This window comes from Lucilia sericata, unplaced genomic scaffold (assembly GCF_015586225.1).
Source record: "Lucilia sericata isolate MDLA Ls3-8-SP2 unplaced genomic scaffold, ASM1558622v1 Contig001174F_arrow, whole genome shotgun sequence".
Classification (NCBI taxonomy): Eukaryota; Metazoa; Arthropoda; class Insecta; order Diptera; family Calliphoridae; genus Lucilia; species Lucilia sericata.
The window spans coordinates 66,600-83,226 of NW_023995143.1; the positions used below are offsets into that span (position 1 = coordinate 66,600).

At 30.0% G+C, this 16,627-nt stretch overlaps 1 protein-coding gene across 1 annotated transcript; it reads right to left on the bottom strand.

Moving 5' to 3' along the window:
* Positions 1–1,879: 1,879 nt before the first annotated feature.
* Positions 1,880–14,286, bottom strand: LOC119610383 (transportin-1-like). The gene is made up of 9 exons (XM_037965553.1): positions 14,074–14,286; positions 11,435–11,638; positions 9,588–11,360; positions 9,355–9,525; positions 9,109–9,280; positions 8,936–9,031; positions 7,042–7,117; positions 6,565–6,739; positions 1,880–4,931 (listed from the first exon to the last, which is right to left on the bottom strand). The coding sequence occupies exons 2-9, from the start codon at positions 11,531–11,533 to the stop codon at positions 4,824–4,826; spliced, it is 2,670 nt and encodes an 889-aa protein (XP_037821481.1). The 5' UTR covers positions 11,534–11,638; positions 14,074–14,286; the 3' UTR covers positions 1,880–4,823.
* Positions 14,287–16,627: the final 2,341 nt, after the last annotated feature.

Consider the following 16,627-nt stretch of genomic DNA (forward strand, 5'->3'; position numbering starts at 1 on the left):
ATAGTCTGTACTATAGACTATAGTCTGTACTATAGACTATAGTCTGTACTATAGACTATAGTCTGTACTATAGACTATAGTCTGTACTATAGACTATAGTCTGTACTATAGACTATAGTCTGTACTATAGACTATAGTCTGTACTATAGACTATAGTCTGTACTATAGACTATAGTCTGTACTATAGACTATAGTCTGTACTATAGACTATAGTCTGTACTATAGACTATAGTCTGTACTATAGACTATAGTCTGTACTATAGACTATAGTCTGTACTATAGACTATAGTCTGTACTATAGACTATAGTCTGTACTATAGACTATAGTGTAGACTGTCAACTATTGTCTGGACGATAGTCTATAGTCTGGACTATAGACTATAGTCTGTACTATAGACTATAGTCTGGACTATAGACTATAGTCTGGACTATAGACTATAGTCTGGACTATAGACTATAGTCTGTACTATAGACTATAGTCTGGACTATAGACTATAGTCTGTACTATAGACTATAGTCTGGACTATAGACTATAGTCTGGACTATAAACTATAGTCTGGACTATAGACTATAGTCTGGACTATAGACTATAGTCTGGACTATAGACTATAGTCTGGACTATAGACTATAGTCTGGACTATAGACTATAGTCTGGACTATAGACTATAGTCTGGACTATAGACTATAGTCTGGACTATAGACTATAGTCTGGACTATAGACTGGACTATAGACTATAGTCTGGACTATAGACTATAGTCTGGACTATAGACTATAGTCTGGACTATAGGCTATAGTCTGGACGATAGTCTATAGTCTGGACTATAGACTATAGTCTGGACTATAGACTATAGTCTGTACTATAGACTATAGTCTGGACTATAGACTATAGTCTGTACTATAGACTATAGTCTGGACTATACACTATAGTCTTGACTATAGACTATAGTCTGGACTATAGACTATAGTCTGTACTATAGACTATAGTCTGGACTATAGACTAGTGCTGTAATATTCTACTACTTTTGATTACTCAATACTACTCAATACTTTTCGTTTGGGTACTCAATACTACTCGATACTTTTAACGGTTTTATTTTAAACGAGGAATTTTTCCTTTTTTTTAAGTAAAGTTAGACCAGACATCACACCTCTTTTGAGACATTTTATTTTTTTAGATAGCGTCGATAAATATTTGTAACTTTTTAACTATTATTGCAGTGTTTAAATTATTTTTACATTGATTTGATATTGCTAAGAGTTGCATTTCTAATAATGATATGGTCTATATTAGATTTTAGAGCTGTATTTTTTCACATCATAGCCGTTAAATTTAAATAAGTTAAATCCATATACAAGTCTGAAAGTATTGAGTAACTACTTTTTAGTATTGAGTACCCAAAAAATAGGGCAAATACTCGATACTCGATACCCACTACTCAATACTTTAACAGCACTACTATAGACTATAGTCTGGACTATAGACTATAGTCTGGACTATAGACTATATTTTGGACTATAGACTATAGTCTGGACTATCTTTAATATAAACTTGACTATAGTCTGGGCTAAAGACTATAGTCAAAACTATAGACAATAGTATTTCTTCTTCATCTAAATAAAGCAATTAATATTATAATCTTTTCTATAGTGAGACTCTGAAAAAAGTTATAAAAAAAAATAATATGATTTGTTAAATTATTCTATAGGATTTCTTTTAAAAATGTTAGCTAAATTGTTTAAATTTAAATTATAAGAAAATCATAAAAAAAAATATTTTAATTTTTAATACTATTGTTGTTCTCCTGGTTTGCTAGTTGTTTTTTACTATAGTTTTAAAGTTTTATAAACATTTTTTGTTTTGCTATTTATAGTTTTTTGTTAAAAAAAAAAAACGCGAACCCTAATGCTAATTTTTATTTTGTACCAAAACGAACGAACGACGACGACGAGCTGACCGAGTAGTACTTAAATCAAACGAACTTACGAGCAAACGAACGACGAAATTGAGATTAAACGCGAACGCGAAACCGATAAAACCCGAAACGCGACGATATTATTTTAATAATAATAAAAATAGTATTGAAAATAGTTGTTAAACAAATGAATTTTGAAAAGAATTGTGAAATTCGTATTGAAAGAAAACATTTTTGAAGCAATTTTGAACAGATGTTTTTTCAAATTTTCTAAAATATCGAACAATGGATAATAGAATTGTATAAAAAATTTACGAAAAATTTGAATTTTAACTAACGATTTCAAATTTCATTGATAATTCAGAATTATTCAGAATTTTATGAAAAATTTTAAAGTTTAGTTTAAGTTTGCTATAGGCAATAGTCTGGGCTATAGACAATAGTCAAGGCTATAGACAATAGTCTGGGCCACATACTATAGTGTGGGCTATATACTAGTCTGGGCTATAGACAATAGTCTGGACTATAGACTAAAGTCTGGGTTATAGAAAATAGTCTGGGCTATAGACTAAAGTCGGGGTTATAGAAAATAGTCTAGGCTATAGACTTTAGTCTGGGCTATAGACAAAAGTCAGGGCTATAGACAATAGTCTGGGCTATAGACAATAGTCTGGGCTATAGACAATAGTCTAGGCTATAGACAATAGTCTGGGCTATAGAATATAGTCTGGGTTATATACTATAGTCTTCACTGTTGAACATAGTCTGGCCTTTAGACTATAGTATGGGATATAGAATACAGTCTGGGCTATAGACTACATTCTGAGCTATAGACTGAAGTCTAGGCTATAGACTATAGTGTGGGCTATATACTATAGCCTGGTCTATAGACTACAGTCTGGGCTATAGACTACAGTCTGTGCTGTAAACTACTGTCTGGGCTTTAGACTATAGTCTGGGCTATAGAATATAGTGTGGGCTATAGACTACAGTGTGGGCTATAGACTAAAGTCTGGGATATAGAATATAATCTGGGCTATACTATGGCCTAAAAGTCTCACTAAGTAAGTATTCACAATTTTATGAAAATTTCAAAGTTTCGAATTGTAATTAGTAAAGAAACAAATGTTAAAAAAATTTCAATTCCTAAGAGAATTTTTTCCGTTTTTGGAGGATAATTAAAGGAGTAGCAAATGGTTCAAATATTTTACTATAAATTCATATAAAACAAACTGTACCATGTTTGTATAGTAAATTTACAAACTGTAGCATATTTGCTACGTATACAAAAGTAATTTAAACTTTGAAAAGTTTATATTTTTCGAAGACTTTATACAATTCTAATTCTTATCAATATTTGCTAACAATCATATCATTGATAACAGCTTAAATGGAATGATGTTTGTTTTATAACAATTCCAATCTAAAGCAAATATTGCATTTGATAAACAAATATTTTCAAACTATTTTCTCCCTAAAGAAATGTTTAAAACACATTTCTTTTACTATTTATCTATAAATATTATTTTTAATAATACATATAGAATCTATATATTATTTTTACATTTAATAATATAAACGTTTATTTTTACGCGACGAAAACGACCCGACCCGAACCGAACGATTTAATTTTATTAATACACTTTTATTCTTTTTTTTTTATACTAAGAAAATAAAAATCATAAAAAATTAAATAAAAAAGAAAAGATTGATGATTTCAAACGGAGAGAAATAAAAGAATTCATAAAAGTCTATGTACTGTGAATTTTAGTTAATCATAAAATTAATTTGTTTAAATGTTAAGTACAGATGATTTGCAAAATCTTTTTTATGAATTAAGAGATGTTGTTGGGGGGTTGTTGTAAGTAAATATAGAATATAACAAAAAAAAATAAATGTTGGTGTTAAATCAAAGGGTTACTGCATACACATACAATTATATATTAATATTTATAATTAAAAAAAAAAATTAAAAATTAATTGTTAATATATTACTGGCCGTGGTTAGAGTTTATTTTTATATTGAGTAGTTTTAAGCATAAAAACTAAATATAGTAATATGCCAGGCTACTCACCAATTGCTGCTATTTGTTAGTTAAGTTTTAAATTTAGTTTTGTTTGAATATGTTTAATTAGTACAGGGTTTTTACTAAGATGTTTTATGAACAAGAGAGAGTATATGAATTGCATGATATATTTTTTTTTGTTTTTTTTTTTAAGATGTTTTTCTATTTAGTTAAGTTTGTTTTTAGTTTATGTTTTATAATTTATGTATATATTGTTTTGTTATAGTTTAATTTAATTTTTATTTATATTTATTTATATATTTTTAATGAAAAAAATTTATGTCTTTAAGGTTAGACCTTTTTTTTTTGTTAATTTTGTTTTTTTTTTTACTATTAACTTGTTATCCCAAGAAAAAAATTTACAATCAGTAAAATTTCATCATACGAGTTAATTTTCATTTCTTTAAAGGATTTACTACCTTTAGTTAAATTATAACCATTTGAAGAATGAGGAAAATTGTAGAGTTTTAAAGTCGGTCTAATACATCTTTAAAGTTATCTACATGTTAAGGTTTTCTTGTTTTTTTAGTTAGTTTGTTCTGTTTTTTTGTTTTCCTACTTTTATGACCTACAAGTTTCACTGTATAATAATAATATAAAATGAAAATCCCTAACAACAAAAAGAAAAAAAAAAAGTATTTTAATTTAAAAATCTGTAAAACATATTCCCTTCATTTGTTTCACACAAAAACTGACTGACACTTGTTTGAATCCTAACACTCTTTTTTAATTATTTTTTGTATACCACTGTTTGTCGTCAAATTTTACTTAACCTTCGAAAAAATAAATTCCATCTTTTGCTTGTTTCATTCAGGCAAACACACAACAAACACTGACTGCGATTTAGATGTTATACATGTGGACCAAACGTTCAGATAGTATGGGAGGAAATTGATCAACAAAACGGCGCCAATTTTCATCACCAACTTGGGTTTTGAAACCAAGTAATATCTGGAAAAGAGAGAGGAAGAAAAAATATATTAGCAAATTGTATAAAAAGTTTTAATTTGATCTCTAAAAAAATTTAAAAAAAATTTAAATTTCACAAAAAAAATTCAAAATTTCAAATCCCTTCTAAGACTACATCTGTCTAATCCAATAAGTATGTATCCTATTTGCCTTTGCATGAAGCGTTGACCATAAGTTAGTTCTAGCTAAGTTTTGTTCTAGTTCAATTCTGTTCTGTTCTAATTCAGTTCTAGATCTGTTCTAGTTCTAAAGATAAAAGCTAGTTCAGTTCTAATTCAGTTCTAGTTCAGTTCTAGTATAGTTCTAGTTCAGTTCTATTCAGATCTAGTTCAGTTCTAGTTCAGTTCTAGTTCAGTTCTAGTTCAGTTCTAGTTCGTTCTAGTTCAGTTCTAGTTCAGTTCTAGTTCAGTTCTAGTTCAGTTCTAGTTCAGTTCTAGTTCAGTTCTAATTCAGTTCTAGTTCAGTTCTTGTTCAGTTCTAGTTCAGTTCCAGTTTAGTACTAGTTAAGTTTAGTTCAGTTCTAGTTTAGTTCTTGTTCAGTTCTAGTTCAGTTCTAGTTCAGTTCTAGTTCAGATCTAGTTCAGTTCTAATTCAGTTCTAGTTCAGTTCTAGTTCAGTTCTAGTTCAGTTCTAGTTCAGTTCTAGTTCAGTTCTAGTTCAGTTCTAGTTCAGTTCTAGTTCAGTTCTAGTTCAGTTCTAGTTCAGTTCTAGTTCAGTTCTAGTTCAGTTCTAGTTCAGTTCTAGTTCAGTTCTAGTTCAGTTCTAGTTCAGTTCTAGTTCAGTTCTAGTTCTTCTAGTTCAGTTCTAGTTCAGTTCTAGTTCAGTTCTAGTTCAGTTCTAGTTCAGTTCTAGTTCAGTTCTAGTTCAGTTCTAGTTCAGTTCTAAGTTCAGTTCTAGTTCAGTTCGAGTTCATTCTAGTTCAGTTCTAGTTCAGTTCTAGTTCAGTTTCTAGTTCAGTTTCAGTTCAGTTCTAGTTCAGTTCTAGTTCAGTTCTAGTTCAGTTCTAGTTCAGTTTCTAGTTCAGTTCTAGTTCAGTTCTAGTTCATTTCTAGTTCAGTTCTAGTTCAGTTCTAGTTTCAGTTCTAGTTCAGTTTCTAGTTCAGTTCTAGTTCAGTTCTAGTTCAGTTCTAGTTCAGTTCTAGTTCAGTTCTAGTTCAGTTCTAGTTCAGTTCTAGTTCAGTTCTAGTTCAGTTCTAGTTCAGTTCTAGTTCAGTTCTAGTTCAGTTCTAGTTCAGTTCTAGTTCAGTTCTAGTTCAGTTCTAGTCAGTTCTAGTTCAGTTCAGTTCAGTTCTAGTTCAGTTCTAGTTCAGTTCGAGTCAGTTCTAGTTCATTTTCTAGTTCAGTTCTAGTTCAGTTCTAGTTCAGTTCTCTAGTTCAGTTCCTAGTTAAGTTCATTTCAGTTCTAGTTTCAGTTCCTAGTTCAGTTCTAGTTCAGTTCTAGTTCGTTCTAGTTCAGTTCTGTTAGTTCTAGTTCAGTTCAGTTCTAGTTCAGTTTTCTAGTCAGTTCTAGCCACAACTTAATATTTTTTATCCAATAAATATTCTATTTCATTAGAAATTTTAAAAAGTAGAGAAACAAATTATGTAAAGACACTAAATTTCTGTTCTCACTTACCTTTTGTATCATTTGATGCAAATCTTGCGGTGGATTCACCCATGACGCAATGGCATCGCAAAAGAATATAAAATCAGGTACCACACCAGCTGGATTTACTGTAATCATGTGACACATACCGCGAAAAGCTGAATCTTTTTCATCATTATCTCTTATATGACGCAAAGACGTGCACCTAAACGAGAGAGAGAAAAACAAGAATGGTAAAATAAAATCACATATATCAACACTTATAAACACAATTAAAAACATTCGATATGTTTTTGGTTTGGTTTTTTACTTAATTTTAAATTAAATAAAAAAAAAAAAGAAAATTACAAATGTTTCATCATTAAACTAAACGAAAACATTTAACATTAGAGAAATATACACAAAATAATCAAAAGATAAAAAGCTAGTTTTTCTTTTCATTTTTCGTAAACAAATAAAAGAAAGAAATTATAGTTAAATATAAACAAAATGAAATGTGTTACACACCACTGTCGTACAAACTCTGGCAAATAAGGAGCCACTTCAACTGGGCACACATAACCTAGACGACCAATAGTTATTGCTATAAAGGAACGAAAAACAAAAAATTAAAAATATAAATAAATTAAAAAATCATAAATTATGATTTTATACAAATACAATAATAATAAAATACAAATGTTTTTAGTTTTTTTTTTTTCAAAAAGAACCTTAACATTAATTTGACATTTAGTGGTTTTTGTGGTTGGTTGAAAAAAAAAAAGTAATGTTAAGGTCCGTCGGTTAATAAAGTTTTTGGTGACAGCAATAAAATAAAAATAATTATTGTTTGTATTTACTATAACTATATACAGCACACACACATAGAAAATTTATTTTAACATCTTGTTAAACATTGAATTTTAGATTTTTATTTTTAAAATGTAGAAATAACGTTTTGCTGAGAAATACTTAGAAACAGACAATAAAGATAAAATTACATCCAGGGATACATTTATTGAGGTTCTTTTGAAGACTTTTTATAAAGTGACTAAGAAGAGCATCGAAAATACCTCATGGCAATTTAAGTCCTTTAACTATATTTAGAACATTTCCGAGAAGTGTATATCATAGGTAAAACAACTGTTTAAAGACTAGTCTGTATATTAATCAATATGTTAGCACAGTCAATAGTCAAGTGCATAGACTAGTCCATTGAATAGTTTATAAACTAGTCAATCCATAGACTAATCAATAGAAAAGTCCATAGACTAGCCAATAGACAAGTCTATATACTAGTCAAGAGAAAAGTCCACAGACTAGTCAATAGACAAGTCCATAGACTTGTTAGTAGACAAGTCCATAGACTAATCAATAGACAAGTCCATAGACTAGTCAACAGTCTTGTCTATTGACTAGTCTATAGACTAGACAATAGACAAGTCTATAGACTAGTCAATAGACAAGTCCATAGACTAGTCAGTAGACAAGTCCATAAACTAGTCAATAGACAAGTCCATAGACTAGTCAATAGACAAGTCCATAGACTTGTCAATAAACAAATCCATAGACATGTCAATAGAATAGTCCATAAACTAGTGAATAGACTCGTCCTTAGGCTAGCCAATAGATAAGTCCATAGACTAGTCCTTAGGATAGTCAATAAACAAGCAAATATGCTAGTCCTTAGGCTCGTCAATATACATGTTCATATACCAGTATATAGACTAGTCCATAGTCAAATCCATAGAGTAGTCAATAGCCTAGTCATTGGCTAGTCAATAAACTTGTCGGTAGACAAGTTCGATAGAACAGTATATAGTCTAGTCAATAGAATAGTCCATACTCAAGTCCATATACTAGTCAATAGACTTGTCTATAGGCTAGTCAATAAACTAGTCCTTAGGCTATTCAATAAACAAGTTCATAGACCAGTCAATGGACCAGCTCATGGATTAGTTAACTAAACTGAAACCTATATTTAGAAATTTATATTAAGTATCTTTTCCTCTTATTCAAAGCAATCAAACGGGTTCTAAAAAGCCTTAGCAAAATTAAGTTTCTATAAATCAAATCAAATTCTAGATTTAAAAGAACAATTTAAAAACATAAAGCTATCAATAATTCTAAACAATTATGATGACAGTTTAAACCTTGTAACTATAGCTTTGTATGTCTAATAACTCGATTATAACAAACAACAAAATAATACAATATATAAAAGCTAAAATAGTATATATGAATCATAAGTGATGTGCTTTTCTTGGTGCTGAAAACATATTTTACGTTCATGTTGTTTTTGTAAGAAAAATATACACACAGACAAAAAGTAAAGTAACAAAAATCATTACACACACAATTTGTATAGTCTTATTAATGTAAGGTAAATTGGTTTATTGTCAATATATTAAGTAAAACTTACCAGTATTTTCCAAAAGTGTTTTAGGTGTATTTGGTCGATTAATAATAACGATCAACTCTTTAAGTACTAAATGTATATACTGGCGAGTCTCTTCACCTGAAAAATTAGGGACAAAAAAGAGGAAATTAATACAGGTTTAGGTAGGTTTATTTCGATTTAATTATTAAACTTACCCAATTTCATACAAATTTCCCCAATAGCCCAGGTGGCATTGTTGCAAACGGATATATAATCGGGATTTAGATTTTGTCCCAAAATGGGGAAAAACTCAGCCATAAATGGATGTACATGTTGGAAACAGGCCTTAGTTAAATCACCCAATAAAGCAAAAGATGATTGACGAACCTTTTTTTTTAAGAAAAGAAAAATATATATGAAAGATGTATAAGTATATCACTATAAAAACAAAAAGTTCTTACCTCCGGCAATATATCTTGCATACATTGATATAATAATTGCATAATAGTGCTATTAGCCACCAAAGATTCAATATGACCATCTAAACCTTCAGCTAAACCAGATAATAAATCCAAAGCGACAATCATGCGCTCCTTATCGGGATGATCAATACCAGGATTTTGTTTGCAAGCCTTTAGAAAAAAAAAAGAAACATTAATATAAATTTTTATTTAGAAACTTTCCAATAACATACCATTTCCTGATTGATAGTTTGTTCAATCAATGATATACATCTTCTGTAAACAGGATCACAATAGGGTAAGAAACCCGATTGCAAAGCTGTAGCTATACTCGATAGACATTCCAATAGAGGAAATAGATCTTTGTCATCGTCTTTCAAAAGATTCCATTTGTCAATTAGTGGTGGCATTAGAATTTCTATATATTGTGGTTTATTCAAATGATGACCCACAGAATCGGCTAATGTACCCACAGCATCGTAGAGTATTAAGAGATTTTTATGTTGATATTTCGAAAAAGCAAATACTAAAGTTTGTAGAATATATTCCAAATAGGGTACTAGTTCAGTGCAAGCTTCTTCTTCGAGTGTGGCAAAAGCTGAGCAGGCTGCCTCTTGTACTCTCTTATTGGAGTCCAAAATACGTTTGAGCAATTCTTCCATTAAGGGTTTTAAATATTGATCATGTGGCTGGCTAACTACCCAATTGGCATAACGTGATAAAGTCCAGCAGGTAATGGAACGTACCAAAGCTTTTTTGTCTGACAAACAGCTAATCAAGTAGGGTATTAACTCCGGTAAATGAGGGATCATGCCTTGCATACAACCCTCAGCAATAGCGCCCAAAGCCAAAACACCACTTTCCTTTATAACCCAATCTTGATGGAACAGGGTATCCTTGAGTATGGGCAATAGAATAGGTAAACATTCCTGGCGAAAAACATTAGCCAAAACATCTAAAGCGGCAGCACTGCATTTACGCAAATTCCACTCAGACAAGGAACTGTCATCATCTAGACCATCATCGAAATCATCGTCATCATCATCTCCGCCACCCGCCTCGGTAGACTTAATGGTATGTGTGCGAGATTTATGGAAACGTGGTCTTATATCTTCTTCTCGATCTGGTACCATGTCATCTTCTTCCACATTACCCTTAAGTAAAATAATATCAATGTCCGAATAACGCATGCCCTTTACTAAAACCGGCGCCAATTGTGGCAAATAGGGTGTTAGAACATCTTTGCAAATGCTTTGTTCAGCCAATGATAACCAAAATTCGGAAGCTTCTAAAGCCACTCCCTCATCTGAATCTTGTGTTCTCATTAGCATATATTCAATAATTTGCGGCATATGGGGCAATAAACGATCCATACGTACTTCCAGCAACATAACCAAACCGTGACAAACATTCTTCCTTACTTCATGATCATCATCGGAGGATAAATTGAAAAGACTTTCAATAAAAGTATCAATATGCAACATCAAAGCTTGAGAACGAATCATAATGAATTGATTAATACAGGCAATAGCATGTGAACGTATCTTGGGACTGTTATGACTGAAATATTGCAAAAATTTAGGAATCATAACATTGAGTGGTCTATTGAGAGAGGCAGAGTCCAAGGTTTCAGCATGATCTTCACAGATCTTCTGTAGGGCACTGAAAGCACCCTCGCATACATTATAATCTTGGGAATCCAACATATCACACAGCGATGGCAAAAGCTGTGGCCAATTGTGTAAACCACCATTACTGGCAATAGTAGTTATTAAAATACCCACTGTGGCTCTTATCAAAGGCGATGGATCACCAATAGCTTGTAAACATTCATGTTTAATGTATTCAACAATTTCGGGTCTTAAATTATTGCCATGAGTGCGCATATTATTCTTAAGTATGAGACCACTTAGGGAGCGTGTAGGTTCATCTTCGGATTTAAGTTTGGTTAAAACATAAATCAAATAGTTATTAAAATCCGGATATTGATTAAGTTCTTCAAGTTTCTGTTTATAGATGGAGGAAAATAAAATAAAGAGAATAATATTAACGATATAAGAGGTTGTGTTTTTGTATTTACCATATGCACGGCCAATTGAGTAGCTGTATCGGGAGATTGAGACTCCTTGAGTATGCCTATGATTTGCTGTAAGCCATCTGCTTGCGGTTCCCACGTCATTTTTTTTAGTTTCTTTTCTTTATACTTTGCTGCTTGAGAATTTCTTTATCTTTTGAGTTTATTTAACGTTTACGTTATATTCGTTCGCCTTTTGTTGATGGTGGCCTTTTTTTAGGGGATATAGATTAAATTATTATGTAAAAGTTAGTAAAAAATATATGTATATGAAGCTTCTTTATGTTTTTAATATTAAACGTCAATGTAAATACAATTCAAAAGAAATAAAATATTTATAAACAAAGAAAACAAGTGAAAACTAAAATAACATGAACTAAAATAAATTATAAATTATGTGGTTATTTTTAAATTTTTATTGATGATATTTTTATAAAAATTATAAACAATTTAAAGACTACAGATTGTATTATTACTCTCAATATTGGATATAAAGTTGACAATTTATTACAGATCTGTATATATTTTTTTTAATTTCGAAAATAATTTGAAATTTTCATGAGTCTTATGTAATTTAATACATATAGACTAGATTACAGAGTAGACTCGACTATAGACTAGATTATAGACAAGACTATAGACTAGACTATAGACTAAACTGTAGAGTAGACTATAGACTAGATTATAGACTAGACTATAGACTTGACCAAAGACTAGACTATAGACTAGACTATAGACTAGACAGTAGACTAGACTATAGACTAGACTATAGACTAGACTATAGACTAGACTATAGACTAGACTATAGACTAGACTATAGACTAGACTATAGACTAGACTATAGACTAGACTATAGACTAGACTATAGACTAGACTATAGACTAGACTATAGACTAGACTATAGACTAGACTATAGACTAGACTATAGACTAGACTATAGACTAGACTATAGACTAGACTAAAGACTAGACTAAAGACTAGACTATAGATTAGACTATAGACTAGACTATAGACTAGACTATAGACTATATACTAGACTATAGACTATACTATAGACTATAGACTAGACTATAGACTAGATTATATACTAGACTATAGACTAGATTATAAACTATACTACAGAATAGACTAGATTATAGACTAGACTGTAGACTACACTATATACTGGACTATAGACTAGATATAAAGACTAGAGTATTGATAGATTATAAACTAGACTACAGACAATACTCCGTTGGTTTAGTGCTTAGTGTTCCAGTCTGTTATACCGGAGGTCGTGGGTAAAGAATCGCATAACAGGATCGACGAAGGCCTAGGTGTACTTCTTCGGATTTGATGCAATCTTAAGTTCACGAATGTGATTTATGTTGGTAGTAGGTACTGAGTACAAAATTTCAACATTTTAAATTACGATACTCTTAGTTTTGTTTTTTATTTCATACTAATGATCACGGCCGTTATAATCCCTACTTTTTTGAAATATATAACACTTTATATTTTTCACTTTTACTTTACATTCAAGATTATTTGTATTGTGTAAATCAAAATTAAGCTAAATAGCAAATTTTCCCATTAATTGCAAAACATTTTACCGCATTTTTAAAATTGATAACCCTTAAACGGAAGTAATGAAAATTTATTTTACCCTTATTTTAATAGACACACAAAAAATGCCTAAATACAAAAAATCAAGCGAAAATTGTACACAATACTACAACAACAATAATACACATTCATAAAAACCGAAGTCTGATGATAGGTATTAAAAGTCAGGCATGGAAAATTGAAATTTTGAAAAGGTATAAACTTTTTCCAAAAGTTAGTTTAATTTTGTCTATTGACCTGTCTGCATACTATTCTATAAAATATTAATTAGCCAACGACTAGTCTATTGATTGGTCAACTGAATTGTCTATTAAATACTTTTTTATTCACTGGTATTTTAACTAATTTAAAGACTAGTCTGCCGACATTTCATTATATTGATTTTTCTTTTGACTATTATATTTTGAATATTTGAATATTATATTGTCTAGTATTTTTACATATGAACTAGCTTATTGACAAGCTCACTCAGTTTCGCTGCTTTAGGCTAATAGAATATAGTCTATTGAAAACATTGCAAAATTTCATAATTTCATAATATATCAGTACCGCTGAATAAATACAATAGTGTACTTTCCATCCCTGATATTATAAAGTGTCTCATTCCCGAAGATGTTGTCTGCTGAGTACCGACAAAATGTCAAACGAAACAATAGAAAACATTCCCGGTATGAGTTAAAATAGACAAAAGCGACCATGATTTTGTTGTTGGCGTGGGCAATGGTGGTTTTTTTCGAGTAATGATGGGGCTCATACGTCGTTGTCGTCGTTAAACCACCACCTTTTTTTCGCCAGACAATTTTAGAGAAAATTCATGGCAAAAATTTTGGTAAAAAGTAACTTTTTTAAATACAATTAAATATAGTAAAAAACTAAATTGAGGCAATGTGGTTAGTAGAAAATATCACACACATTTTTCACTTTCCAACTAAATAGCTTTGATTTCTATTTCTGCGACTTTTTCGCAAATAAAAGCGTACATTCACCTTGAATAAATCGAAAACTTTCTGTCGGGAGGGTTTGTAATTTTCACAACTTACCCAAAAACACTGCACGATTTGTTAAAGTTATGTTAAATGTTTTAATTGTCGCACAATAAAATCGTTTTTCACTTTTTTCAATGGAATTTTTCGTTTGCTTAAAATATATTACGAATTCTTCTTTCTTCTTGTACAATTTTTCTATGTGCAGCAAAAAAAACTGCAAAAGTGATTATACCTAGCGAAGAGCTCTGCGCCGACAAATATTAACGGCGGCTTAAAATCGACTGTAAGCCAGCTAAAGGGCCATTTACACGATCACACTTTAAGTACGTAAAGTCTAATTCTATTTAATTTTAAGAAATCAAACAATATTGTTTTATATTTACACTTTGTAGATAACTTGATTAACTAAAAAAGTCTGATCCGAAACGCTTTTTATAACAAAACCCATATAAGGTATTTACCCGACCGGCGGCTGCTACGTTATGGCCAATTATTGAAAATTACTCCGCCGGAGTAGAATTATCAATTTGCAACAAAGATTCATTCGTAATATAATTTTCTCATGAACATATATTTTTTATGTTTATTTTTCACAAAAAATTAAAAAAAAATTTACTTAATTTCAGGCACTCAAATTTTGCAAATTGATCTGCCGGAATAGAGTTTTTTGTTTGAAATAAACATATTCAAATTTTTTAAATGAAGTTTGACAGCTTCAGGCAAAATTTCCATGGACAAAAAAACAATCATATGGCGAAATTTTCAAGTATTAAGCTAAAAAATTTTCGGCGGTGGCGGCTTTGATATTTTGTTCGGCGGCTAGGCTCAGTCGACTTTAAGCCGAATTGGCGCGGGTCTCTGAACTAGCGTTACTACACTATATAAAGGCGTTGTTACATTAAAAAATTCCCCAACTCAGCATATCAGAGTTGCATTGTTTGGAGTAGCTGATTAATGGTGGGTTTTACTTAAGGTGGATTTTAGTTAATTGTGAGAGTAGTGATTGAGGTAAATATATATTTTAGCAGTTACTAGAAGTAATTTGTTAAGATTTTGTTATTCCTTAACATTAATGAAATTAGCTATATCGTAACAAATTTCATATGGCATCACTGATATTATTGACACCTAGATGGCAGTGTTATCAAACTAGATAAAAATAAAACTCAACTCTGATTTTTTTACTCCAATTTCCTTTCATTCGGTAGTTCTTTTTTAACTTCGTCTGTTCGGGATTTTTTCACTGCGATAAATTTTTATTAAAAAGTCATTTAAAATGTTTAAAACATCAGTCTTTTTATTATAAAAGTAAACTTTAGTTTATTATTTAATGAATTTATATACAATTTTCATAAAATATCTAATAAAAATAACTATTTTTTACCATTGAAAAAACAAATATTCGCACAGCTTTATAGAGAACACGAAAAAAGTGACGAAATTGATACAAAAAAAGTTTTCACATAAAAAATCAAGTATAAAGGAAGAGCAAAAAAGAGAAAAATTTACGTCAGTGTTTTAAACAGAAATCAAAAAGAATTGGTTTTATAAAAATTACAATTGCCATAAAGTTAATATTTAAATAAAATATAATTACTAATTATTAAAACAACAAAAAAGAAATAAAGGTTAGTATAAAGAGAACTGTAAATAAATGCTAATGAGACAGCTGTTTATTGAAGGTTTATTTTTTTTTTTCTCATGCATATGTATGTATGTATTTCTTCACCCTCTTTATATGCGTGTGTGTGTGTGTGTGTTTGATTGTGTATTGTAATTTTTCTCCACTTGTTTTTCTTTTCATCTGTAGTTTTTTCTTTTGTGTTTTGGCATCTATTGCAATTGTTGTTTGTTTTTCTTTTTTACATATCCAGTTAATTTTTTGTGTTTGTTGTTTTTTCTTTACATTTTTATGCTCAAGTGGTTTTTCTTCCTGCATCTTTAGAAAATTGGTAACATTTTAAGTTTTCTAATTCTATTTATTATTCTAAAAACAATGTTTTAATGATTCATTTTATATTCTGTACTAGTTTTAAAGTTTTAGTTGTTTCGTCCATCATTGAAATTGTTTAACATTTTTATATTCTCTTAATTTAATACTATTTGACTTTGGTTATGAATAATGCAGGTATTGTTTGTGATAAATGTTTTTTATTTTTAGTACGTGATTAGTTAAAGTTTTTAAAAAATTTCTACGGTTTCATTGCAGTCTCTAAGTTTTGCTTGTAAAGGCATGAATATTTGTTTTCTTGCTCATCTAATTTTGTGTTGTTGATATAAAATTTGACCTAGACCCATTTCAGTTTACTCTATTGGTCGTGTACTCTCACTAGACATGCAAAGTAAATTTTAAAGTTTAATTGCAACATAAATATCTATTTGTCAATGTTTATAACTTTCACTTGATCCATAAAAGAGAGAATCAAATTTGGTTTTACTAAATTAAGTAGCTTATTAGTTTCATTAGCAACTTTTTATAAAATTTTTATAATTTAGTGCAATAACTAACAACAGAGATAAGATTTTGTTGTTAAAAACATAGGTGTTTTTTTAATAAGAATTTTTAAAGTTTCCTATAAATTGAGTTGATTATTTCAAATATTTGTTG